The sequence below is a fragment of the Catharus ustulatus genome, chromosome 1 (assembly GCF_009819885.2).
Source record: "Catharus ustulatus isolate bCatUst1 chromosome 1, bCatUst1.pri.v2, whole genome shotgun sequence".
Classification (NCBI taxonomy): Eukaryota; Metazoa; Chordata; class Aves; order Passeriformes; family Turdidae; genus Catharus; species Catharus ustulatus.
This window is the reverse complement of record NC_046221.1, coordinates 20300023-20327309: the sequence shown is the minus strand read 5'-3', so window position 1 is coordinate 20327309 and position 27287 is coordinate 20300023. Positions and strand designations below refer to the sequence as shown.

Genomic DNA, 27287 nt, shown 5'->3' with positions numbered 1-27287 from the left:
AAGTGTGCAGAGTTTTATTGCTTATTAGGAAACCGTATTTGGTGTCCAGTAATGTTTTGTATTGCATGTAAAAAGGCGGTGCAGAGTGTGTTGAGGCTCGCTGGGATGCACACAACTGCCCCACCAAATCCAGAGTGTGCATCACCTCTTTATAGGGACAGGGACTTTGGGGGAAAATAGGGAAAAAATGGGAGAAAGGGAAAAAAGGCAAGGGGAGACTGATTGGCTATCTGGAGAAAGAAGTGATCCCCTGCTGAGTGTCCTTGTCCTCCTCTGAGTACTCTCCCCTCTACAGTGTGTGGCAATAAGAGAGAAACAAAATTTTGGATTTCTCTGATATAAACTAGGCCCTATAAAATAAAGGCAAGACACTTTGGGGGTTGAAAGGGAGAACGGGTGATTCTCATGCCAGTGGCAGTCACCTCACAGGAGAACCTGGTGCAGCAACCGGTGTAGGCCTGTAAAATCCCGCATGATGCTGAGAGTGTAAATGGCAGCTGCTTATGAATAAAACAATCGTGTGTGTACTACATGTTGTGTGTGGAGAGCACAACTGTGTGCACATAGGCAGCTGTATCATATAGGGTTGATTCCCTGATCAGACTGAGCACAGGCTGCTCCACTAGCTTTGGTTCAGCCTGAGGAGCTATGCCACTGCATACCTACAGAAAATTCAATCCACTCAGCCAAGTAAAGTACAGTAAATGTAAGAAGTCTAGAAACCCAAATTAGAATTCTTACTGCCACTTTGTATTTTGATGCCATGTCTCTTTTCTTACAAAGAGAAAATTGTTACAATTCTGTGCCATTTTATTTCATGTTTTTATAATAACTCTTGCTGCATCCAGCCTGGAATTAAACCTTAGCAGTTCTATGGCTATAATAAGAGTAAGGTTTATTGCCAGCTAATGTTTCATCTGCTGGCTGGATGACTAGCTGTGCACCAGATGCATAATGTATTCTGTAAGGATATCATCATCACAGCACTTCACTCTTGCATCTCATACACCCACCAGGAAACATGTTTTATCTTGTGCTCTGAGAAAGGAATACAAATGAGATGTCTCAAGGAAAAGTAAATAAGATTATTAGGAAATATTAAAGTAAATAAGAATATTAGGAAATATTAAAGAGAAGTAATTCTTTTTTTAGCTTGGTAGTGTGAGAGGCTGTTTTTGGACAGGGACAAGATGAGAGCTCCCACAAATCTTTAGGTGCTGATGATGGACTGCTTTTGGCACAGCTCAGACACAGAACGGCCCAAAGCCTGGCTTCTAGTTGTTCTTTTGTCTCTGATGCATGGTTCTTCCTTGGTTCCTGGCTAGAAGGAACTAGAAGCCCTAGTACAGCTCTAGCTTAATTCTAAATCTTTGTAAGAATTTTTTTCTGTCAGAAAGGCATCCCCAGAACATATGAGGAAGGCCAATCCTCCTCCTGTACTGGGGCAGGAGAACTGCAGTGCAGCAACTGTGCTGGTGCTGAACTCCTGGGAGCTCTTTTGTTCAAAGAGAAGGGGAAGGGGTTAGTGCTCACTGGTGTCCCAGATGTCCACAAACACAATGGTGGCCAGGCTGAGGAGTCAAGAATTGCCTTTTTGCCCAAAGCAAAGGAGGATTGCAACATACAAGAAATAAAAGATACAGGAGAATTATAATAGATGAAGTTGTTGATGTGGAGTTTATTTTACTTATGTGTGTTATTCTGACAAAATTATTATATTTGTCCTAATAGTTTATATGTTTTGTATCAGCTTCATGTAAACTTTGGAGTTTTTTTAAATAAAATGAAAAATTTTAGATGTAACTACAATTCTCATTAGATTTGCTTTGAAAAGCTCTAGTTCCCAAGTCTCACAGTTGTTCTGCTTCCAGCAAATATTTGAACAGCAGAGCCAAAGAGTGCCTTGGCTCTAGTGCTCTGCATCTTACAGAATATTAAACCATTTGCAGTCTGTTAATTCTGTGCTGGAAGTTGCAGGGAGTTTTTGGCAATGGATGTAAAGATTTCAACCATACTGATGGTGTTTGAAAATGTCAGTGTGACACTAGAAAGACATTGCCAGGGTGATCCTTTTGTTGTTTGTTTTAGTTAAACATGGAAAACTGCACATACACACATAATTAAATAGAAAAACATAGAAACTGTGTATACAATGTCAGGTACTCCAAAGGTAGATGATATGTTCAAGGTGTTGTGTGAAAGCTTTCCTGTGCAGACATATGAAACTATAGACTTTACTGTATAGTCTGATTATTTTAACAAGTATTTGTTGATTATTTTGTTCCTCCTTTGTTGTCATGGGATTGGTGTATTGACTCCCTGCTTGGGTGATAAAGACAAACAAAACGTTCATGACATTTTAAAAAGACAAAAATAATCTCATAGAGACCACTTGCTTTTCCTCTTTTGAACTGGGAATTTGATGGCAAAAATGAATCCATTGAAAAGTTCTTGGATGCTATGGAGTGCTCCTCGTGTTTCACACATTCTTGGTTTTTTTGGTTTTTTTTTCAAGGAAAGATCTTCCTGTATGCAAGTAGGATACAGAATGTATTGCTCTCTACAACTACCTGGAAGGAGGTTGGTCCCTTCTCCCAGGCAACCAGGGACAGACAAGAGGAAATGGCAGGGGAGGTTCAGGCTGGACATCAGGAAGAATTTTTTTAACTGGAAGAGTTCTCAGGCATTGGAAAGGGCTACCCAGGGAGCTGGTGGAGTCAGTATTCCTGGAAGTGTTCAAGAAATGACTGGACATGGGACCACTTAATGCTGTGGTTTAGTTGACAAAGTGGTGTTTGGTCAAATGTTGGGCTCAGTGGTCTTGGAGGTCTTCTCCAGCCTTAATGCTTCTGTGATGCTGTGATTCTATAGTGCTGAGGTGGGAGAAAATATTATTGTGAGGTTAATGGTTGAACAATAATACTATACACAGTGAGGGCTAAGATAAAGATACCACCACCATTCCCCTAAGGTAGAGGTAGCCTCATTTTCACTTTTCCTAAGTCTGAGATGTTTAACTTTGGTAAACTTTCAAGTTTAACAAATGCTCATTTACCACAGCTTTGAATGGCTAGGAATATGTACTCTGTGTTTGTGTAATCTGTATCTAGGCTGTCAGGGAGATTTGCAGTGTAGATGGCATTTTAATTTAAAAATGAGAAGTGTCGCAGATAGTGCAAGACCTACAAACAAACTTCTAGATACCCAGGTGAGGCATAAGGTAACATAAGCTATGGTCATAAAATATAATAATTTGAAAGGGGTGGGAGCCTTGAGGCAGCTGTAGTGTTTATGATATCCTCAAATAACTTCTCAGTTTTAGTTCAGTGTATGAGTTAAGAGCTAATAGAACATTTGGCTTTTCAGACTCTAAAATATCATCCTTGGAACATATAGCCATATAATTCCTGGAAACAGAGCAGTCTAGCTACAAAACGTATGTTTTGAATAAAGGAAGACTTTTTCAGCATAGTTTCTTATAAAAACATGCTTAAAATATTATGTAAAAGTGTAATATTTTAACAAACATTAATCTTTGGCTCTAGGAGTTGTAGAGACTTTCTTATCCAATTGAAAAAATGAAGTGGAGATTTACTTAAATATTCAAACCAGCAAAATAACCAGCATGAATAATACTGAATTAAGAAACAATTTAAGAAAAGCAGCATTTTTTAAAAGAGATTTTGGTAACAGCATCTACATTTTTAACCATTGCTGATTTATTTAGTGTTTACTTCAGCTTGCTGCATCACAAAATTTTGCTTTTCCTGGAAAAGTTTTGTTTGTGAAGCGCCTGAAAATGTTACTGCAAATCTTTTCTGTATGTGAACCTCAATTTAGCCAAAAAACTAAGATCTGCTAAAATGCTGTCTCATAAGCTTAAGATGTCTCATAAGCATAAAACGTCCTCATTGTGGCATTTGAAAAAAGAATTTGAAATCCCAGCACAGTATTTTTATTGCAAATGACAGTTTTCATGTGTTGGCTTTTGCTGCCAGAATAAGCATGTTTTCAGTAAGCACAAACAGACTTTTTCAGCTGTGCTGGTTTCCAGCGGTTCCTGTTTACTCCCCAAGTGGGTGGTATGGAAGAGCCACCTTTCTGGCACACTTGCACACAGACAACACATGGCCACCATCAAGTTTTGGCGTTATGCTCTAATAAAAAAAGATCCTGCTCATATGAGAAAGCTTGGTATGCGTCAGTACAGCTATTTCAGTCTTTGCTGCCTCCTGAGCTGAATGTCAACCGACATTGGTGACTCTATTAAAATACGATTTCGCAAAAGGAAGTAAGAAACATGATGGGCTAAAATAGTAACAAAAGTATCTCTTGAGAGTACTAGAGGATAAAAAAAAAATCTCTGAAATCTACCTATTGTTGAGAAAAAGTGGATCTGGCAGACTCTCTTTTGTACCAGCTGGATGCATTAAATTTTCCCTTCTCTTCAACATTGAGAGCAGGCATTGCTGTAGGAGGGGTTCCAAGGAACTGGAAGGATTCAAAGGTTTCCTCAGAAAGTTTCTCCAACGAGCCTGTATCCTAAGGAAAGTCACAGTTAAGCTTTAATATATGAGTTTCCGTGCAGCAACCCTTAGAACCTGTGTGGAGTCTGAGCAGGCAGCTCATGGCGCAGGGGCCTCACCAGTCCTTGCTGGCTGCTCTTGCAGAAGGCACCAGAGAGCCGTGGTTGTGACGTGTCCTCAGCAAGAATTCAGTGAGCCAGCCCTTTGTAAAGTAGCAGAGCAAGCACTGGTACTGGCTGGACATAATTCACGTTGCCCTAATTTTGGAAACAGATGGGAAAATGTACTCAGATCAAATAATATTGTGTTTAACTACTTCTCTCCCAGATCCCTCTGAAGGGATCTGTGCTATCCAAAGCCATTAGAATTCAGAACAGGTTGGATGTCATTGTACCACTGTACTTAGGCTGCTTCTGATTACAGTAATTTCACGAATACAAGCTGCACCATTTTGACTAAAATTTTGCTCCCACACCGGAAATGCGGCCAACACTCAGGAGCGGCTAATATGTGAATAATTTTCTGACATTTCCAACCCCAGGAGTGCAAACCGAGGTGCTGAGCCAAGCACCGGCCAGTAAAACCCGGGTTTACACGATTGTTACACATTGGTTACTCTGTTGCACAGCGGGTGGAGCCAGGATGCCTGCGGGCAGTGCAGGAGAGGGAGGGAGGCAGGGGAGCTCCCTCCTTCCTTCCTCTCCTGCAGCCTGGGGGAGGCTGGGGCTGCGTGCTGCCATCCCCGCGGCTCAGGGCTCCCGTCCCTGCCTGCTGCCGCAGGAGCTGGGGGGCTCCATCCCCGCCTCCCACCACCGCCTCAGGTGCCAGTGGGCTCCGGCCTGAGCCGAGCCAGTAAACCCTGCCATGCCGCGATTTTGTTACTATTTGACAACTTTGTTGCATGCAGGTCCTCGCTGCGAACGACAGAGCGGCTTATAATTGGGTGCGGCTAATTTATGGACAAAGAACGAAATGTTTGCCAACACCCGAGGATGCGGCTTATAGTCCATGTGGCTTGTATTCATGAAATTGCTGTAACTACAATTTTACTGTGTTTTGTTCTCACACTGTAGTTCTCAGCTCCTTCCCTTCATTGGAAGTCCTGAATACAGCACAAATCCTCTTCTTAGACCACTTACAATTAAAATGGGTAATTGATAAATTCTGCTTGTAATAACACTTAATTTTGCTTGTACTGGACTATAAAACTAAGTATTTGATTTCCATTATGGCGTTCTATGTTCCTCACTCATTGATATGTGAGAGAACCATAGTTTCTGTATGTTTTTTTCCCAACCATGGTGGTCAAATACTAGACCAAGGTACAAGAGAGGTTATGATGTTCTGTCCTTGGAGTGGTTTGAGACTCACTGGGACACAGCTCTGAACTGTCTGATCAAACAGACTTGTTTTGGCAGGGGTTGAGCTGAGAGACACCAGATACTCCTTTCTACCTCAATTGTTCCGTGGTTTTGGCTTCCTACCAGGCTTGTTTGGTACACACACCTGTAAAAGAAAGCCTGATCTTTGCTGAGACGTCATAGTTTCGATCATTGCTTTTAGTGACAGCATCTGTATATGCTCCTGATTTTCTGTTGGGTCATTCATGAATTGTCATCGTTTCCTTAGCAATGAGATTGCTGAGCAGATGCTATTGTTAGAGACTGGACAATTTCTTATCTGTCATGAGGCTCCAGCAATAATCAGCACTTAGGACAAAAATTTCCTGTAAATTGTTTGTGTTCTCAGGTAGGTTCAATTTTTCTTTCTTGTGTAATGGGCACATAAATTAGTCTACAAAGTAAAAATGGTAAAATCTTTTATTATTTCTGCATTTGCATTCTCAAGCTGCTTGTGTGACAGTATAAAATAGTAAGAAAAAGAATGTAATTCTGTAAAACAGAGTTTTGAAGTGCTTCTGCTTTGTATATTTGACTCTATGTCATTAGCAGGGCAAAATAAAGTGAGATGTTTTCAAGACAGGAGTCATTAGGCCAGCACAGCACTATTGATCTTTGTCCTATATGCAGTATTAATATTGTTGATGGCACAAATACTGTGTGCATGGCTACTTTGGGAAAACAGTGCTGAACAGAGGTCATCATCTGTCATACCTGCTCCCCACTGAGATTACTAGTAAAAAGTTCAGTAGTAGTAATCACCTTTCTTCAGATGAAAGAATTGGTGTGACTTTTTAAATTTTTAGGTATACAAACTTATTAGTGATTTGAGAGACACCCATTCTATTCATGACCCAAGAGAAGAATAATGCGTTACTTTCAGGATAAGGTTGCATGCATGTATGAAAAGTAGATAGGATGAAGGAGTAAGCTTTATGTAGACATAGGGAGGGAGTGACCTTGCTTTGAGACACATTTTCTGAACTTTAACACAGACACCAACTTTGACAAGCATTTTGTCAAAATGGTAACTGAATTGTTTTCTGAGTCAGTTCTTGTCTCAGCTGGCATTGCCTTCATAAAGTTGCATTCTGATTTCATTTAAACTGGTGTAAATACAGAAGTACCTCTACTGTGGAAATGATGTAGCAGAGTAAGAAATAAAATGGATCAGAGATCCTAGACCAAGCCCAAGTGTAGATGAAAATTGTTTGGAGAATGCTTTCATCAGTTTTTCTACATCCTGGTAACAGATGAGGAATAGGAATACTTTGATTATCAAGCAAAAATTCCAAAATTAATGGCCATGAAGGAGATGACCTGTTCTGTGAGCAAATTCCATGTTGAAAAATTTGCCTTCTTTGCTGGGATACCCAGGGGCTGCCTCCACTGGATTTATTGCACAGCATAAAAAAATCAGAAATTAGTTATAGGAAAAGAAAGGTCCTGCCATGTTTTAAGTACATTACTAGAGAACAGGTTGTATTCTTTTTCTCTGTTATTGAGTGAAATATTTCTTGAATAAAAATTCAAACAAGCAGGTACAAACTTGTTTAAACTGACAAATTGCCCGAGATAGATACAATGTGTAAATGTTCATGTTTACATTCAATACGAGTTTAAGCATGGTGCAAGAAAATACAAGCAGTAAAGTATAATAATGCTGTAAATATTATTAAATTAATAATGAGAGTTGGTATGAAGATGTGTAAAGTAAATATAATATGTAAAGGAAGAGATGAGATCCAGATAGAAAAAGAAAATTGAGTAAGGTTGTTCTAGACACACTTCAATTTATGCCCGTTACCAAAAGTGTATAGCCAAAGTTGGTTACACAGTTGTTGAATAGGATTTCGTTGATTTATATTCTGAGTTTATATGAGAAGCTGAAATTGATTAATGAAGAACCTCACTCCAGATTGTGTTCCCTGCTGCCCTCATGGTATAGATGATGGTAATGATCTGAGTGTTCTCTTGTGGGTTTATTCAGCTGGTTGAATGTTGTACTTTTACAGGAGAAAATAAGAAAAACAAGATGGAAGTGTTCATTTTGAAGATAAATTACAGTAATTTCACGAATACAAGCCGCACCAATTTGACTAAGATTTTGCTCCTAAACCAGAAATGCGGCTAATACTCAGGAGCGGCTAATATGTGAATAATTTTCTGACATTTACAACCTCAGAAGTGCCAGCCAGAGTGCCGAGCCGAGCAGCTGCAAAGTCGTCATTTTGCGATTGTTACAAATTGTTACACTGTTGCACCGCGGGTGGAGCCTGGCTGCCTGCAGGCAGCACGGGGGGCAGGGAGAGAGGAGGGAGAGCTCTTTCCTTCCCTCCTCTGCTGCAGCCCGGGAAAGAGACGGGGAGGCCCCACGCCGCCATTGCCGCGGCTCTAGGAGGCGGCGGGCGACCCGGGCCGCCATTGCTGTGGCTCTGGGAGGCGGCGGGCGACCCGGGCCGCCACTGCTGCGGCTCAGGGAGGCGGCGAGGGGCTCCGTCCCCGCCCGCCACCGCGGGAGCGGGGGGTGCTCCGTCCCTGCCTACCACCGCAGGGCAGTGCCGGGCCGTGGTGACCGAGCCCAGTGGCAGCAGCAGCTGGCTCCCAGTGGTCCCGCCGAGTGGCAGCGCCAGACTGGGCCACCTGGCCCCGTCAGCAGCCCCTAGCAGGCCGAGCCTACACAGCCCGAGCCGAACCAGTAAACCCCGCCCTGCCGCGGTTCTGTTACTATTTGGCAACTTTGTTGCATGCGGGTCGTCACTGCGAACGACAGAGCGGCTTATACTCGGGTGCCGTTTATTTATGGACAAAAAACGAAATATTTGCCAACACCAGAGATGCGGCTTATACTCAGTGTGGCTTGTATTCGTGAATTTACTGTAAATTTTCCAGGCTACTTTGATTCTCTGGAGAGCCATGACATATTAAACTGTTTAACATCTGGGAGCATCTGTCCATGTAGTCCAGCCTGTGGATTAACTGAGTGCTAAACTGCCATCCCATTTTCATGGAGATTTAGAGAATGAACAGCAAGTGCCTAACTGTTTTGACCCAGTCTTATTTTAGAACTGCAGGATATAAAAGCAAATGCTAGATACATTTTCAAACATACATATGTATGTGTCAATTTTTTTTTTTTTTTTTTTTTACATAAGACCCTAATTACATAACAACTGGGCTTTTTGAGTTCAAGACAATGTAGTTCAGGAAAAGTACTTAATTTGATAGTGCTATGAAACTTTCAGAATTATTTATTTATGTAAAAAGTTTAATATTTAACTGCTATAAATTAATTAGGTTTTAATATTCAATTAGATGAATTATTGTAGTCTAATCCCATGATAATTTAGTCTCCCTTTCTACCAGTGTGACAAGTATCTAAAATGGGACATACCATTTCTGTGAATATCTGTAACTCAATGTTCTGCTTTGTTTTTCTGCCCAGAGTTTTACTTCTTTTTTTTTTTTTTTTTTTTTTTTTTTATGGCAGAAAATGACAGGGGACTTTCACCTGCTACTTTTCTTTCATGTTAAGATCGTTCTGGAGTATCTTCCATTCTTTTTTCTTGAGTAGTCAGGTGTTGTCTTCTAACAGGAAATTTTAGATAATTTCTAAGAAGTATGTCAAGGGCATTGACTTTCTGGAGATGTCTGTTGCAATGCTGCCAAGATTTTAAAGTCTTTAGTCAACCTAAAGTCTTTCATCCACTGTTACTTTTAGGAGTAAATCACGGTGGTTAAGCAATTTTTTTATACTTGCTAGAGGATATAGCAACGTGAGAATGGATAAGCAAGCGTACTATCCCTTCTATCAGTATTTGGCACAGATTGTTCCTTAATAGATCCATTCCTGTTCTGAGATATATTTCGACAGTGACAGGTCATTGTGCCTTACAAAATTATCATTCTTTATAACAGGGAATGATTTATTTGATTATTTACTATTTGATGGTAAGTATTGCTTAGGAGATTTGACAATTCAATGCTTATTCATGTCTGTATTTTGAGTGTTGAAATTAATAATAGCATAGAAAGCATCAACTCTGTTAGTCTGCAATTTTTGCATTCAGGAAGATTTTGAGGTTTTGTATGAATATTTAAACCCAGTAATTTATGGTATCTTTTGTTTTTAAGGAAGATCCATGATACCGCTGAATCCAGTGCCTGTGTGACTCCTTTTTTGTGGCATGACTAGTTCTGTAATAGTTTGATATCTTTTATGTAGGGTAACAGTGGAATTACCATTGAGAAAATCATATATATCATCATTATAGAGAAGACCACTAAAATATGAGTTTGAGCTATTAGGAAGTGGACATTCCCATTGTATCCACACTGCAATATTTTTTAATTGATGTGCAGAAATCACCAAATTTTAGTTTTGAATGATTGTTTTCATAAATACCAAATTTCAGAAATGTAACCATGAATATATAATCATATAAGGATGCCCTTCTAACAGTTTATCTGTTAAAAGTGGGCTAGAGGTTCAGCCTGTGGTAGGACAGTGGTGGGTCCTAGGGATACTGTGTGTTAATCTCTGTGGGGACAGCAAGTTCAAGCTGTTGTTTAGCCTAGAATAAAGCAGAAGAAATGTTGTTCTCCTGTAAAATGGTTGTACCTTTGAGAAGAGGAAGCCCTTGGTAGCTGTAGTCTGGGCCGTGCTGGATGGCATCTTCTTTTACCATACCTGTGCAGAGAGGTTTTCAGCACTGGTGCTGCTGGTAAGGAGAAACTGTGCAGCTGTGGGCCTTCTGTGTGACTCTTCTGGCAACTACTTCTTGAAAACAAAACTTGGGAAAGTCCTCTAACTCACTGATGTCAGCTAGCGGCATAACAAAGAATTAGGGGAATGAACAGATCTCTGTGTGGCTGATGAGCTCAAGGCACATTGCTCTGCTCTCAGAGTGCAGTGAAATAACTTGCTTAGGGGCCACTGGCAACTGTTGGCACCTTTTCTCCAAATTTGCAATTTCCCCAAACAGTTCTTGAGGGCTGAGGCTGTGAGGGCTACACTTTAGCAACCATAGAATGATTCTGAGGTGACCAGCACATAAGTACCCAGATAAGAATGGTATGGAAGGAGCAATGTTGGTGCAGTGCCACGCTCCCCTTGCAATGCCTTTTGCAGCCCCATGGTCCTTGGAGCTTAGGTTTTGTAGTTCTTGAAAACCTACCTCTTATGGCAGCCCCCAAACACAGAATTTGCAGCAGAATTGCAAGCTGACAATATTATATGGATTGCCAAGTGGATTGTGATTAATAATTACTAATTTGACTTACCTCAAAATCTGTACTAATAATCTGTATTCTATGAAATGTGCTAATATTAATAACTAATGTCAGTAAAAACAAGTCGTCATTATATTTTGCATGGATGCATTGAGATTTCTTTGTAATTTTTATGATTTTAAGAGCATAACATACTGAAATCATTTCCCATCTATATGTTTGTACATATGTATGTGTTTGCAAGAGAAATCTTCATGATGTTCATCTTTTATTTTGCAGTCAAAACCTGTTGCATTTGCAGTTCGGACAAATGTTGGGTACAGTGCAGCTCATGAAGATGATGTTCCAGTCCCAGGCATGGCCATCTCATTTGAGGCTAAAGATTTTCTTCATGTTAAAGAAGTAAGTAAAACTAGAGGGGTAAGTGAATCACTCTTTAAGGGAATACTTGGATAATAGTGCTACTATTTTGCAGTGTTGATAATACTTCACATTGCCAAAGCACTTTACTAATGTTAAAGAAGCTAACAGTGTATAAGGAATTGAATGTTCTTTTAAATGCTGTTCTTGTAGAAGCAATGGTACAAATTTCTTGCAATCAAATTAATGGACTTCAGAAAGCAAGTACTTTTATTCTCTAATAAAAATCACTTATTTGTAAGTTTAAATGCCTACATCTGACTATTTAAAGATGAAATATTTCTGGGTTTTTTCTGTTCTGGTACTATGAGGGTTTGTTGTGATTCGGCAACCAAGGGTTGCTTCTCTTTTATTTGTGTGACTGCATCTCAATTAATCCCAAAATCTGCAGATCTTCTGTTTTTTAACTGAAGCTACTTCTCTGGCTCAGACAATATTTAGTTAGCATTACATGTTGCAGAACTGAAATGATCTTTCAAGATAATTACGGTAATTTCACGAATACAAGCCGCAGCAATTTGACAAAAATTTTGGTGGAAACCCGGAAGTGCGGCTAATAGTCGGGGGCGGCTAATATGTGAATAATTTTCTGACATTTACAACCCCAGATGTGCCAGCCAGGGCGCCGAGCCAAGCACCTGCCAGTAAAAGCCGGCATTCCGCGATTGTTACAGTGTTACTGTGTTGCCCTGGCTCCCTGCAGGCAGCACGGGGGGCGGGGAGAGAGGCGGGAGAGCTCTCTTTCCTCCTCTGCCGCAGCCCAGGGGAGGACGGGGGGGGGGGGGGGGGCGTGCCGCCATTGCCACGGTTCAGGGTGGGGGGGGGAGGGCGCTTCGCCATTGCCGCGGCCCGGGGAGGAGAGGGGGGCCCTGCGCCGCCATTGCCGCGCCTCGGGGAACCGACGGGGGCCCTGCGCCGCCATTGCCGCGGCCCGGGGAGGAGGGAGGGTGCTCTGCCCCTGCCCTCCGCCGCCGTGGCAGGAGCAGGGGGTGCTCCGTGCCCAGCCAGCGCCACGGCGTGAGCGGGGCGCTCTCTCCGTGCCCGGCCGGCACCGGGGCGGGAGCGGGGCCGGGGCGAGCGAACCCAGAGGCGGCGGCCAGCCCCGAGTGACAGCGCCGGGCTGGGCCACCTGGCCCCGTCAACAGCCCCTAGCGGGCCGAGCCTACACAACCTTAGCTGAGCCAGTAAACCCCCCGCCATGCCGCGGTTCTGTTACTATTTGGCAACTTTGTTGCATGCGGGTCCTCGCTGCGAACGACAGAGCGGCTTATATTCAGGTGCGGCTTGTTTATGGACAAAAACCGAAATATTTGCCAACACCCAGAGATGCAGCTTATACTCAGTGCGGCTTGTATTCGTGAATTTACTGTACAGCTGTCAATAAATGAGCTTTGCATTTGCTGCATTGTTTTTCTTTTCCTGTAGTTTGGTTTTGACAATTTTAGATTTGTACAGTTTCAAACACCTAAAGTCATTTTCTTTCTCTGCTTCTTTCAATACACTCCCAAACACATAACTTGGTAACTTTCGCATTCAGGCCCTCCTCTGTAGCCTGTGCTCCCTTTTGAAAGACTCCTTCATTTTAAAAGGTTTCCTAGCTTTTGGTCATATTCCATTGTGGTTTGTCTCAAAATGGCCCATCTGGATAAGGAAATTTATAGGAAAAGAAATAGAAAGTTAATTTAAGGTTGAGAGCAACCTAGCCATGCATTTAAAATTATGTCCTTGCCTCATTTTAGACTATCAAAAAATCCCTCAGTAGTTATGATTGATGAGGCACAATGATTCCCCAGGTGCTTTGGGGAAGAACAAAACATTCCCAATACAGAGATAGAAATGCAGGTGCACAGACTAAAGAAACACAAGAAACAGGCTTGGCTAATGATCGTAATTTTTCATATATATTAAAGACACAAAAAGAGAATAATTTTAATTCAGACTGTATATGGTGAAGGAAATGTGCTCTCTGCCTGATGATAGCATGAAAGAATTGCTCTGCTCTGTCTTGTGACAAAAGAAGAGATGAGCAGGCACAGAGTCCTGGCAAGAGAAAACCATCAGCCTTCCCACTGAGTCTTGAAGCACTGGAAAATATGGCTCAGTTTGGTTAGATCAAATGGTTTTGTATAGTCAGCTATTCCATCTGCACATCAAATGAAGTGGTAATCTCAGACTTTACATCAAGTGTTTCCCCTGTTTCCATATAAACCAGACACACAGGGTTAGCAGTTTTCTGTTAAAAGTTAATGCATTTTTCTTCACAGCACAACTTAGTCTTAGATGTATATATATGTGGGAGCAAATCTGGAAGGAAAAGTCTCCTGAACTTCTGTGTCTCCAAAATGTCTCCAAAAAGGAAACTTAGCTCAGCTGAATTCTAGGTTGAATGAATGAATGGTGATGAAATGAATAATAGATTAAAATGTTCTTGCAACCCCAGGTGTAATAGAATAGGTATTCTGTGCTGACTGTCTTTAAAAAAAACCTGGTTTTCTCTGTAAGCTGCCAAGGAGAGGTGATTTTCTACTGGTACTAGTTCAGACATGGGTTGGGAAGGGACCCAGTTGCACCGCTGGAATGGTGAAATTGAAAGGGATCCACAGGGACTCAAACTTGCAGTTGGACTGTTGCCCTGCATTTGGCAGCAGCTGTTGTGTCTGGGTGGGTTGAAGCTCCTTCAGAGGGTGCTCCAGGCCGAGCCCTTCCCTGCACAGCCCCGTCCTCCCCCTCCATCTTCTGTGTTCTGTGCCACACCCTGCTCATCGTGCAGGGCTCTGTATCCCACCAGGTATTGCTCCTTCAGTACTTTTGGTGCTCCCCACAGTTAATGCTGGGGGAACTGAATTGTCCGAAGTTTAATTATTTATTCAGATTGAAGAAAAAAACACATTAGACTATAAAATGCAGTGTGTTTTATGTATTTTGTACCTAACTTGTTGCTTGGAATAAAGCAAGCTAAGTTAATCTCCAGTAGCTTCTGCTTGCATAATAATGCCATACTGGACCAGTGCTGTCCTATTCTTGTCTGCAAGGACTGTTCACCAATTTGTGCTGCTGAGAGGACTCAAACAAGAAAAACCTCAGTTCAAAATATACATGGACAGTGATGAAAAGTACTGCAGTGATTGAGTAAGAGGGAAATTTATCTTCAATATTAGGTTACATTCATTAAAACTCAGTACACATAAGGATGACAGATTCCTTCCTGCAAGAAGAAACTGCTGCATCATAGTAACTTATGATTCTTCTGAGGCTTTAATGCATGGTCATAATTTTGCTCTGTGTTTAATTCACTTTTGTGTTTCTCTTGGCACTCCAAACACAGGTGAATTACAGAGACTCACTCAATGCAGCCCAGCACCTTGAGAGCTGGACACCTCTCTACCAAGATTTTTAAAAAAATAAATAAAAAGTTAAAATTATAAAGCATTATGTGTGGTATTATTCACTTTAAAAAGTATCTTATACTCTTCATATATTGACACAGAATTTATCTTTGAGACCTTGCAGAAGTGCATTCCGGTTTTATTTCTTTATGAAGAAGAAATTCCTATGGATTTATGATTTCTATTGCTTCTAATAAAATTAATATTGTTGCATGGTAATCTGTTGTACTGTGGAACAAAAATAGTGACTGTTCAGATTTTAATGTAATGGTGGTTTTTAGCTCTCTGTCTCTTCCTTTTACCAAGTTAATGATTTAGTTAGCCTTTTGTAATGAAAGGTTGTAATTTTAATAATACATTTTAGTCTAATACAGCTTTGAGAAACTGCTATTCCAGAGTAGCTCCCTATGAAATGCTGGTATTCTTACTCATAAAGATATCCCATTGGATGAATATTTTAGGTCTCCTTATGTTTTATAAGCTTAAAAGTGCATTTATTTTAATCTCTCTTTTTTTGCTAGCTGAAATATCTTACAATTGGTCTCAAGCATCACAAGATTTCTATAGTTGCCAAAGTGAAAGATAATACTGCAATTTAGGTTGTGTATCAGTGATCCACCAATGATGGTAAAATTAATTTCTTTTGACAGGAGCCCACATATTTTACATGTTTTATTCCTAACTGTACACTTTTTTAAACTTCATATTGTATAATTAAATATGCACAATGATATCTACATTAATTGCTTCAGATTCAAGAAAGCTACTTTCTTCACATTCAGGTGTTCTCTTAAAGTTTCATAAATATTCCAAATAACCCAAAATTCTTATTTGATGGTAGTTATTGCCATGGAATACCAAAAGTATTGTGTGTGGGACCCATTCTCCTTCAAAAATGGTGAATAAATAAGAATGGAAAAAGCAAATAGAACTGCAGTATAGACATCTGCAAAACAACCAACCTCCGCCACACATGGTGGGGGGGTGTGCATGAATAAAGGTGTTGAATTAGAGTAGTCAATATCTCATATTTAACAGTTAATTGGCCTGTCTGGTGGTCTTATGTAACTGTTAGGCTTTTTTAGTTATCCAAAGATCCATTCCTTGTGGATCTATCATAGTAAGTTTAAGATGCAGATCACATCAGCTGTCTGAAGTAGGGTGTACACAAGCAGCCAAATTCAGTCATATTTCAGAAAATTTTAGTGAGAAGTGGGGGAATTTGAGAAGTACTATTTTTAAATTTAAATTGAGAACTGAATAAAATGGAATAAGAAAAATAGATTCTTACAGAGCTGTAAAAATTGTAGCAGTAGGTGAGAGTAGATCCTGTCTCTGGTGTCCACCAAGGAGAAGTGTGAAGGGAGAACACAAACAGCTCTCTTGTATGAAAGGAGAAGACTGTGAAGCAAGAAAAAATAAAGATTGTGAAATGGGTGGAAATAAAAAACAGGGAGAAACATGAAGTCTTTGCAGGAAGGTTTCCACCTAAGGACTGTGGATTTTAATAATTTGAAGGGAATAATTATTTTAATCTATTTCTGAGTATTGCCACAATTCTTCATTGCCATAATAACACAGAACAGTGATTAATTGCAGGGAAGAATTATGAAAAATAGCACAGCTGCAAATTAAAGCTAATAACAAAGTTATCCCAGATACAGTAATTTCTTACTATGTTACTTTTTTTCTTTTTTTTTTAATCTGTAGAAATTTAATAATGACTGGTGGATAGGACGATTGGTAAAAGAAGGCTGTGAAATAGGATTCATACCAAGCCCAGTCAAACTAGAAAACATGAGGCTGCAGCATGAACAGAAGGCAAAACAAGGAAAATTCTACTCCAGGTAAAAACAAGAAATCCTTAATAATAGCAACATTGGCTGTGACATAACTTGGAAATTGATGCTGTGTATCATATTCATAAGTCATATATATACTTGATTATTGTTAATGGCAAACATTTTAATTTATTAAGGAAAATTATTATATAATTAATATATAATTCTGATATAACATTATTTTATACATTATATTGTTAATTAATAAGCTTATTAGTGTCATTGCTATTTGGGAGAAAAAGTAGACATTTAGATTGGTGATCTGTGGTGGCCCACAACTGAAATTGTTTTGATCTTTTTTTCATAAAATAATTGCTAATATACATTGCAGTAAGTACATTTACTATGTGGTGGTATTTTTTTTACTTAAAATTGATTTATCTAAATTCTGTAGAATTTTTTACTTCTTTTGATGACCTTGCTATATCCAGACACATTTAAAGCTCATTTTGGAAATTACAGAAGAAGTTAAGATGAATTTACTTGTAAGCCAAAGCCAGTGCCTGTTAGTTACCTCATAGGGAAAAGTAGTCTTGTCAAAATCATTGCCTATAAATGCAGAGCACTACATTTTGATGGAAGTTTTGTGTCAAGTCATTTGTTATCTCTGAATGCAGCCATCATTGCTTAAGAAAAAGGATTGTTTCTAGATATTCTGAACAATACTACAAGATAATGTATTTCTACAGTATTTCTACATTTTTATGGTATTTCCAGTGTTTCTACAGTAAAGGTAAAATCTAACAATATTATATTATCTTGTAGTATTGTTAGATTTCACCTTCACTGTAGAAATCTTAATAAAGTAGTTTTCTAGTAACAGCTGTGGAAGCAAACGTCACTTGTTTCTCTTTGAGTGTAAAGGAAACAAATATTCACAGTGTATTTGAGTGGGATGGACCTGGAATTGAGCTAGGGACCATTTGGGAAGCCAGAAATGCTTTCCCATCTCCATAGGAAAGGCAGCAGTGTTTGTAGAACAGATCTAGAGTAGGACACTGTGATTGTGCAGTGTTCAGCTGCATTCACCAGCTGTGAAATGCGTTTCCCATGAGCATGCTGTCCTCAGCAGAAGGATGTTGGGTTCCTTATTCCTCTAGTGTTACTTCTGGGACAGCCAGATCTGTCCCAGTGATTCAGTTCCTTTCCAAATCCGTTCCAATCCAGAAATTCTCACTGGAGATAACATTGTCCTACACCACAAATGCATTAACTCAGTTCTTGTTAATATTTTAAGATAGAGAAAGTAGAAACTAGTAGTATCACATGAATTATTTGAAGAGTGAAATAACCTTTCTTACATTCTTTCCAGAGCTTTTCTCATTATGATAACTGAAATAAAAAATGCTAGAACTGTTGTTTCATTTTCACAACTTGGATAGGTTTTCACAAAGCAGAACTTTGCAAAACCTTAGACTGCTTTAACTTTGTTTGAGAGACTTTTTTTCTTAGGTGCTATATTGTATTGAGAAAGCAAAATAATTTGTATGTTAATTAAATTGTAAAGATTATAGACAGTCTCATCTTCATTAGGAATTTATCAGTAACAGCTAAAGAAACAGGTATGTTCACTGGCTTAAGAAGTGGTCTTATTAATGGGTAGTATTATTAATTAATGCATACCTGTAGCCATATTAATTACTGATTTGTATTAAGATCATGAGGAAGTGAGAGCAGTAGAATGAATTGCACAACAGTACAGGAAGCATGATTGATATTTGCAGTTCCTATGGTCTCAAAATGTACATACATTTTGTGTGAGATGTATATTTTATACCACTGCCAGAAATACTGTTTATCTCATAGCTACCTCCTCATTTAGAAGGCAGATAATAAATAAACTAGATTAAAGCTTGAGAAAGCTACAGAACTTCAAACTAATTTATTACTTTACTCCAGTAAATCAGGAGGAAACTCTTCATCCAGTTTGGGTGATATCGTTCCTAGTTCCAGAAAATCGACGCCTCCATCATCTGGTGAGTAGGTTGTGAACCCTTTGGTAAAGATACTCATGAACCTAATCTGTTAAAATTCATGTACTCTTAGACATTACTCCCCATTTTTCATAGGTAAAACCCAAGTGATATGTTACCAGATAAGGCTGGTTTGGGGTGGTTTGAAGTAATGGAGTCAATGCCAGCAGGTTCGAGCAATGATAGGGCTGTTAATGCACAAAATTCCCTCTTTGCTTTTACAATAGAGTTTTGTAGTAGAGACGTAATAGATCTGTGAGACTACATTACAGAGGATAGTGGAAGGTTTGATCTGGTCTGAGCACGCCTACTGAACAATAAACACTTTCTTGTACAGGAGAAAAAGCAGCAATAAAAATAGAAGTTCCTGAGAGGTTTCTGCAGGAGCATCGAGAAAGGAATTATTTTAAAACATCAGGAACATTTAGTTTCACAATTCTGATCATGTGGATGTGGTTCACGTAATTCTAAGATACTGGATATTTTTTGCCTTTGATAAATTTTACAGAAATACTATTTTGCACTTAGAGCATCAACATACAGATTTAACTTTAGTTAGGTTGGATTCCAGTGATGTGAAGCAAATACGTTGCAAGTTGGTGGAGGGTGCTGGAATTAGCTCTGTAAAAATAGCACAATAGAAGATCACCAAAAAAAAATTCTATTGAATTCAACTGCTGTGTTGCTGGATGTTTTATTTTCTCATGTGCATTATAAATATCTGTAAACAGAAAATTTTAATGAGTGTTACTAGTGCCTTGTATATTAGAGCAAAGACATGAATCTTCCAATCATATTCATTTATATGGAGTCTGGTCTACAGAGCAGGCATCTTTAAATGAGCCTTTAGATTTTAAAGTATTTACTTGGTCATTTAAAAAGAAGACAGAGAAATTAAATCATGTTTAGGTAGTGCCTTCATTTGGTTCAATTACAGTAATTTCACTATTATAAGCCACACAATTTTGACTAAAATTTTGGTCCAAACCCGAAGTGCGGCTTATAATCAGGTGTGGCTAATATATGGACAAAGAATGAAAAGTTGCTGTTTTAGGAGGACAGGTGTCTGCTGAGAAAGGCAGGACCTTCTCTTTGAAATAGAGAATGTAAACCCCCTCCCTCCAAATTATTATAATTTTGAAATCAAGGGGCTTTCAGGCAAAAATATAGGAATTAGGAATAACAGTTCTTTACTAGGGAAATTAAAATAGAAATACAGTACTACAAAGAAACAAACTCCAAACCCTGACAAAGTCAGAGTACAACCTGAGCACCCAGTCAGGCAGGGTGTTGGTAGCAGTCCCATTAAATGGTGGCTGCATCCTCCTGCAGTGACAGATGTGATTCAGTTGAAGCAGTGCTCCTGCAGAAGGTGCAATTTCCTTCTGGAGGTCCAGTGGTGATGTGGAGGAATCCAGTTTCCTCTGGAGTCCAGTAGAGAAAGGGGCTACATTAGTGTCCCACAACCTCTGTTTTTATTTTGGTAAGAAAGTTGGGCTCTTCCCCCTGTCTGGAGCAACTTCCAATGGGATGAAGTAATTTTATCAGTCACGCAGTGGGACTCAATGGGCCATTAGCAGAAAATGACTCACTGGAGGAAGGATGGGGTGTGAAAAGATAAAGAACAATGCCCTGCCTGGTTTCAATGGATGCCGCATTAGCAGAATATCTCCCACAGAGATAAGGATCACTGCCCCCACCCTCAACAGATGGTGATAGAATAGATACCTTTTATCACACTCTGTGTTGTAACGTGCGGCTTATAATCAGGTGTGGTTTATAATTGTGAAATTACTGTAATTGTAAAATATATCTGTCTTGTGAAACCACAGATTTGTTAGTAACAACCAACTTTATTATAATTGCAGTTTGTTTATAAAAATTTCACCTCAGTTTAACTTCTCTTTGATTTTGAAAATACTGTATCAGTTTACTAATGTATGTCCATAACAAGTGTGTAGAACACACCTTAATCTTTTATTTTCTGATGGCTTTAAACTGACATGTTTGCTGTTTGGCCCAACTTTTCAACAACTGCATTTTTGTAGTAAAATTGTCCTTGGACCTATGTTGTAATTCTATAGTTAGTTTTATATATAGTTTTTATAGCATCTGAAATCCTTTAATATTATTTGCTATTAAAAAAACCACCTTGAAGATCAGTAAATATATTTCCAGAATGTTGCACAGAATTCAGAATCCAGAGCACAGATGTCACCTAGATTACCAGCTGACTGATTGCTACCCAACCTCTAATCTTTATTGCATTGAATTGTTTCTTCAGCCCCTCTGTTTCAAGAAATATGGGGTTTTTTTTGAGAAAGAAGAAAATCTGTTAAAGTTTATTCAGTTACAGTGAAGATTTGGAAAATATGGATAGCACACATTAGCTTATTCTGTGACTACAAGATTTTGAGTCTACAATAATTTTTTGCTTAAGACATCCTAAAAAAAGGTGAACGAGGCATAGTTTGTGACTAAAACAAGAATTCAAATTACTTTGAAGCACAATTCCATTATTATTCTCACAGCTCCTCTCTTTGAAAGTATAATCAATTACAAATTCATCAATTATGTAATAAGTTGAAGAATACTAACTCAGTAAATTATTTCATTTTTTTACTTTGAGTCATGATGGGGTTTTCAATATAAAATCATGCCACAGAAAGATCAAAACAAAACAAACTCACAAACAAGATGAAGAGCCACTGGAAAATAAATGAGAGGCTCATATTCATTTAAATAATCAATATTGATATAGCAAACAATCCATACGGTCCTGTTGGGCCACCAAACTGGGTAAGAAAAATGCTGAAAATGACTGAAAAAACCCCAGTGAACTCAAGATAGTTAACAGCAAAAGAACTGTCACAGGAGATCTTCAACTGTGTGAAGGCTGAGAATGGAAAAAAAGGAGATATTGGTAACTAGTTGATCAAATTCTGCATTTCTTTCTTACAGGAAAAGCATAAGGTAACTTATTTTTCTTTACTGGTAATATTGGTTGAACACAGAGCCGAAGGAGTTTTAATGTGTCTTATTGTGAGTGATTTACAGCATCTGTGCTGGCCTGTATTCAAGGAAAGATAATATGTTCTTTTTATACTTATGAAGAGGATGAAGGAACAGTGTTGCTAGAAGAAAATGTTACATGATTTCTGTGGCTGTTTTTAGGAGCAGGATTATAGAAACAGGATGTGGATCTACTCATTAGGTTTTTCCTGGGAAGGGCAGACTCAAAGGCACAGTAACTCAGGGAATGTCAGGCATCAAGGCATTAGATCTGTGGATAATTCAAATGGGAGAATATACTTAATGCAAACAAAAGAGATTACTGCCCCAAGTGTCTCTTATATCAGTAGCTGCATGGAGGCTTGACAGAAATATTTATTTGTTATATAATTTAATAGCACATGCCACTGTATTTGTTGATGTCCCACTCATGAAACAGATGAAATCAGGTCACTAAGATTGTTTCATAATAATTTACAATGATTAATTAAGGGTTTGGATAAAGTCAATATTCTGCTTACAGATCTATTTAGGGTTAGGCTCAGTTCGACATAATGGCATGGCAAGATAACACGTGTGTTACCAGAGGGAGTGGGGAGGTGGGTAAGATCTTCACACAAGGGTGATGTTGTACACATGTTTGTGGTTCACTTTTGTGCATCTACTTGCTTTGTGAAGACAAGTTTAAATCACTACTTAAGATCAGGATTGATTGTTGTAAACAAGAAAGGTTTTGTTTGGTTTTGTTTCATTTTAGATGTAGTTGGCAGGTATCTGTTCTACTCAGCATTCAGGATAATATGGCTTTCCATTTTGAAAGTGTATTTATTACTGAGTTTCTGAGGATTCCTGTTGAAACTGGTATTGCTTACTTGCTAAAAAGGGTAAATAATTTGTGGTTATGGTATAAGCATTTTTTGTTATATATTCCTTTGGTAGAGATTTAACAGCAACAATTTATTGTATTCACTTCCATTTTACCCGACCTACAGCCTCACTCTTTACATAGGATCCATGTCTCTGAGCCAAACTGGGATAAATTTTCCTTCTTCTGCTATCCATTCTTTTTGGTTTTCACTATTAGTAGATCTGTGTTTAATTACTTCTAATAAATGTATCTTATGAGTGATGCATTTTTATTTAAAGACATTAAAAATGCCAATTGTAGTCCATCCTGAGATAAATGTAAATAACATTGTACCAATATCTGGCTGATTTTGCCATCAAAAGTTTTTTTTCTACTGCTTCATTTCCCATACACAGAGTAGTGACATTTCAAATTTCAATTGATGATGCCCATTTTCAATTAGTGCTCATTGCTGTAAAATAATCCAAATGTTGTTGGCCAAGTTCTGTTGTTTACATTGGTGAAAGTTTTATCTATTCCAGTGAATACTTTGATTTTGGTGTAAAAAGAACAAACTTGGCTATTGGTCTATTTTTTAAATGTAACAGTAGCTATTACAGATTGCCTTCTGTCTTCTAATCCTAATGTACGTCACCTTTAAATTTTTCCCCTTTGTTTTATTGTGTTCTTTTTCTCATGGTTGACTTTTAATTTTTTCACAAAATTTATTTATTTATTTGTTTATTTATTTATTTATTTATTTATTTATTTATTTATTTATTTATTTATTACTCTGGACAGTTTTATTTCTCTTTACCTATAGTTTCCTTTTTAACCTATCTTTACTTTCCCTGTCATCTGATAATTCTGAATTGTTTGTCTGTATATAGCTGTAGACATAGATGCCACTGGCTTAGATGCAGAAGAAAATGATATTCCAGCAAACCATCGCTCCCCCAAACCCAGTGCAAACAGTGTAACATCACCCCACTCCAAAGAGAAAAGAATGCCCTTCTTTAAGAAGGTAACACCGACTTCCAAGCTCCCATCTGTCCACCTGCTCACCTGCACTGCGTCGCATTTCTAGTCCTGTTAACTGTCTGCGTCCTCTGACAAGCCAATAACATGCATGCTTTGTTGTTCTTTGTTTCTTTTCCATGCTGCTGTAGCTAAGCAGAAGCAGAAATCGGTAAGTTTATATCGACATTGCCTGTGTTTATCCTGCCACTGGCATCATTAGCATTATGGCTCCAGATTAACAATGCAGCTATTCTAGAATTAAGAATGAAGAGATGTGTTGAGCTGATAGTGGATTTGTTACAGGAAAACAGGCAAAAGTTCAGTGTGTCTGTGCAATTCTGCTACATACTTATCCTTTTTGATGGAATAACAGGACACACTTAGAAGGCCTTGTAAATGTTTGAGAAAATTATTTCTAGCATTGTAATGCACGTCTCTAGTGCACGTATATTCTTTCTATATCTTTCTCAGGTTTTTTGTTTTTGTTTTTGTTTTTTTAATTACTCAGTCTGTTGAAATCATTATTGGAATCTATCAGATACTCAGTTTGGACTTGAGAAACAAATTGTCAAATTTGTTGTATTTTTGAGTCTGTACATAAACTTCTAATTCATTAGGTGTAAAGTCTGCAAGTGCACAAGACCAGTGGAAAACCTCAAATTTACTTTGACAGTTCACTTCAAGTTTATCCTGTTGTCATGTATAAATTATTAGCCAAATGTTCTTGCCATCCATCAGTGAGACTTTTTTAGTATCTCAGCTATTGGAAATGGTACTGGTGGTTCCCAGGAGAGCCGATGTCTCTCCACAGATTACCCAGATAACTACAGAATTATGCAATTGGCATCCTGTTGCTAAAAGATGCAATGTGTTTCTAGGACCTTTACTGGAATAAGTTAGCAAGACATTAGGTAGCAGCCAAACTATGTAGAGAAATACCACATATTGACTTTTTTGTTTTAAAATCTTTAGTCTTCATAGCTCTCATTCATTTGGTTTTAACCCCTCACTTAAATCTACAGGTAATAACAGAGTGTTATAGTGCTTAAACAGTGACAAGTGACATTGTTGTCCCTGCTGTGGATGCTCTCGTGTTTAATAAATAGATCTTTGTTTTTGTCTCTCTTTTCTTGAACTCTTCTACATAGTATTGAATCCTTCCCATTTCCAGAGTCACTACTGTTGGCTTCAGTTTGGTCTGTTAAGCCTGGTGTGGAAATCAACAGCAGGTTCTTACTTCTGAGTAATTTCTTACTTAATAATATTATAATTGGATAGAAATTATAAGGAAGGATAATACATGTGGACACGTATTGGTTGCTGTCTGCATAAGCATCTTTCAAAGATGCAGCCTCTAGATGAACCACCTTAGACCTGGATGAGGGTTAGTCCCACGTCTTTCTTTCACTCTGTGACGCCTCTTTTCTTCTATATCAGAATCATTACTAGTGTTAGCGGGGCTTGTAATACTGACATTTACAGCATGTATTGGATGGCCATCCCAAAGTAATCTACATAGTCAAACCACTGAATAAAAGCCATATGGTCAAATCTGCCAGTTTTTATTCTGAGTTCATATTTAAACTTGAATCTGCAATGAAAGCTGTGTAGTTCAGTGCTAGTCTCTTAGAAAATATTAGATTCTCTACTGCTAAATTAAAGAACATTAATGCTTCCATTAGATAACTTCTACTCAATTTTCTGCTGACAGCTTCATTATTTCAAGCTGTAAAGATTAGAGAAAAAAAATGCCCATTGCAACAGAACAGATTTTAAAAATACCCCATATTCCATCAAATAAGGTAATTTCTGTGCTTGCCCTGATTGTCAAATAGCTGGTTAACTTCTAGCATGAATGCCTTTGGTTAAGTCAGCCACATTAAGACAAAGATTTGTTGCATCAGGGCACTCATGCTAAAAGCACTTGCACAACTGTAATGAGTTTTTCTTCGAATCTGTCTCAAACACGCTTATCAGATTATTAAAAATGTTAGCAAAAACAGTGGAGGACTGCTTTTGGATACAGGCCCAGCCTAATTGCAGGGGTTTTCTCTGAAACGTGTTGAGTCAGATTCTGTACTGTGAAAAATTAATTCATTTCACATGCTTATGATGCCTTGGGCACTGGTATTCATTCTCATGTTATTAATTATCTTGTGAAACTACAGGTAATAAAAACTAAATTACATTGAGGGACATTCACAAAAATGTTTTCTGTGTTTTAGACTGCTTTAGACTGCTGCTTGTGTAGCATTGTGTGCTGTCACTGTATAAATGTCTGTCTTTGTGGGTTTGTGTTTTGGAATGTACATACTTATTGTTATTGCAAAACACCTTGGGATACATTGAGTTCTGGAACAATGAACAATGTCTGTATTCTGTGATCTTGACTGATGTATTTGTACTATGTAAGCATTTGAAAAATAGATCTGGCATTTCTTTTTCTCTAACACCCACACATTTCTGGGGTTGGATTTCAATCTATTTTTCCCAAGACAAAGATAAACCAAAACCTTCCTTATGAACAAAAAACTCTTTCTGATAAGACCCTATTCATGGTGATATATATTAAACAGCTACTTACTAAAGAAGAAAAAATACCAAACTCAATATTTTTAATTTTTTTATATTGAGTTGTGACAACAATATAAAATTTTTGCAATCCTTAAAAGCAGGCAATCTTTTTATCTTTGTATGTTAGAATACTTTTTTAGAAATTGTGGATGATACATCAGTTAGTATTTTGGTAAATATGGTACTACCAGAATCCATTCTTGTGTGGCGACAAGAACTTCCCAAAGTGGAAGAAATGCTATCCCAAGCTCTGCTTATGATAATTTTCTAGAAATACTAACTTGATCAGTCATTATTTTGATTTAATTTGTAATTGAATTGTGGGTGCAAATGTGGACGTCAGACTGAGTGCTGCCATGGGAATTTGCAGTGATGTCACAATGTTTTTTCAAGCAGTGGGCAGATCTGAACATTAAAAAAAAGCTGCATTTTGCTTTTCTTATCCCCTTTTTTTAAACTTTTCTCCTTCATAATTTCCTGTATAAAATTTCTGTTGAAAACAGATGTCACAGCGGTAGAATTAACCATTCAATTCATTGGTTGTTGGAAATAACCTTTTCAATTTACTAGTTAGGAATTATGCAGTAGAAAATGTGCATGACCCAGAATAAGAGTTTTTAACTATCCAGAATAAATATGAAAACAATAGGAAACCCTAAAGTCAAAGAAAATTTTATGCAAAACAAATCCATGAACCTTTTATATCCTTATCTTGTGCTACCTGTTTCTGGGAAAAGTTAATGAATCTGAGATTCTTGTGACATTACTGGAAATTCAAAGTTCCTAATACTGTAAAGAGTGTATAACACTTTCTCTAGATGCTGTGATGCTGAAAACTTTTTCTGTTTTGCAGACAGAGCACATCCCTCCTTATGATGTAGTGCCTTCTATGCGACCAGTAGTTTTAGTGGGGCCTTCTCTGAAGGGATATGAGGTAATTGATTGTTGTAAATGGTTTCATTTTTGACAAAATATTGTGCTTCATTTGTATTTGATAATTTATATAGCGTAGGCAAATATCAGACAGTTTTTAATCCTACTGAATAGCTGCTTATT

The 27287-nt window shown here is 38.3% G+C and overlaps 1 protein-coding gene across 16 annotated transcripts in view; it reads left to right on the top strand.

Moving 5' to 3' along the window:
- CACNB2 (calcium voltage-gated channel auxiliary subunit beta 2) overlaps positions 1-27287 on the top strand; it is a 261106-nt gene that overhangs the window by 199875 nt on the left and 33944 nt on the right. For 13 of the 16 annotated variants that reach the window (XM_033067159.2, XM_033067176.2, XM_033067168.2 and 10 more), the window contains 5 exons: positions 11438-11560; positions 16675-16811; positions 18705-18781; positions 23528-23661; positions 27085-27165. In XM_033067159.2, the coding sequence (XP_032923050.1) occupies positions 11438-11560; positions 16675-16811; positions 18705-18781; positions 23528-23661; positions 27085-27165 (552 nt within the window). Of the gene's footprint in view, positions 1-11437; positions 11561-16674; positions 16812-18704; positions 18782-23527; positions 23662-23806; positions 23827-27084; positions 27166-27287 lie in introns of all 16 variants that reach the window. The other 3 variants (XM_033067193.2, XM_033067219.2, XM_033067209.2) reach the window with 1 other exon arrangement.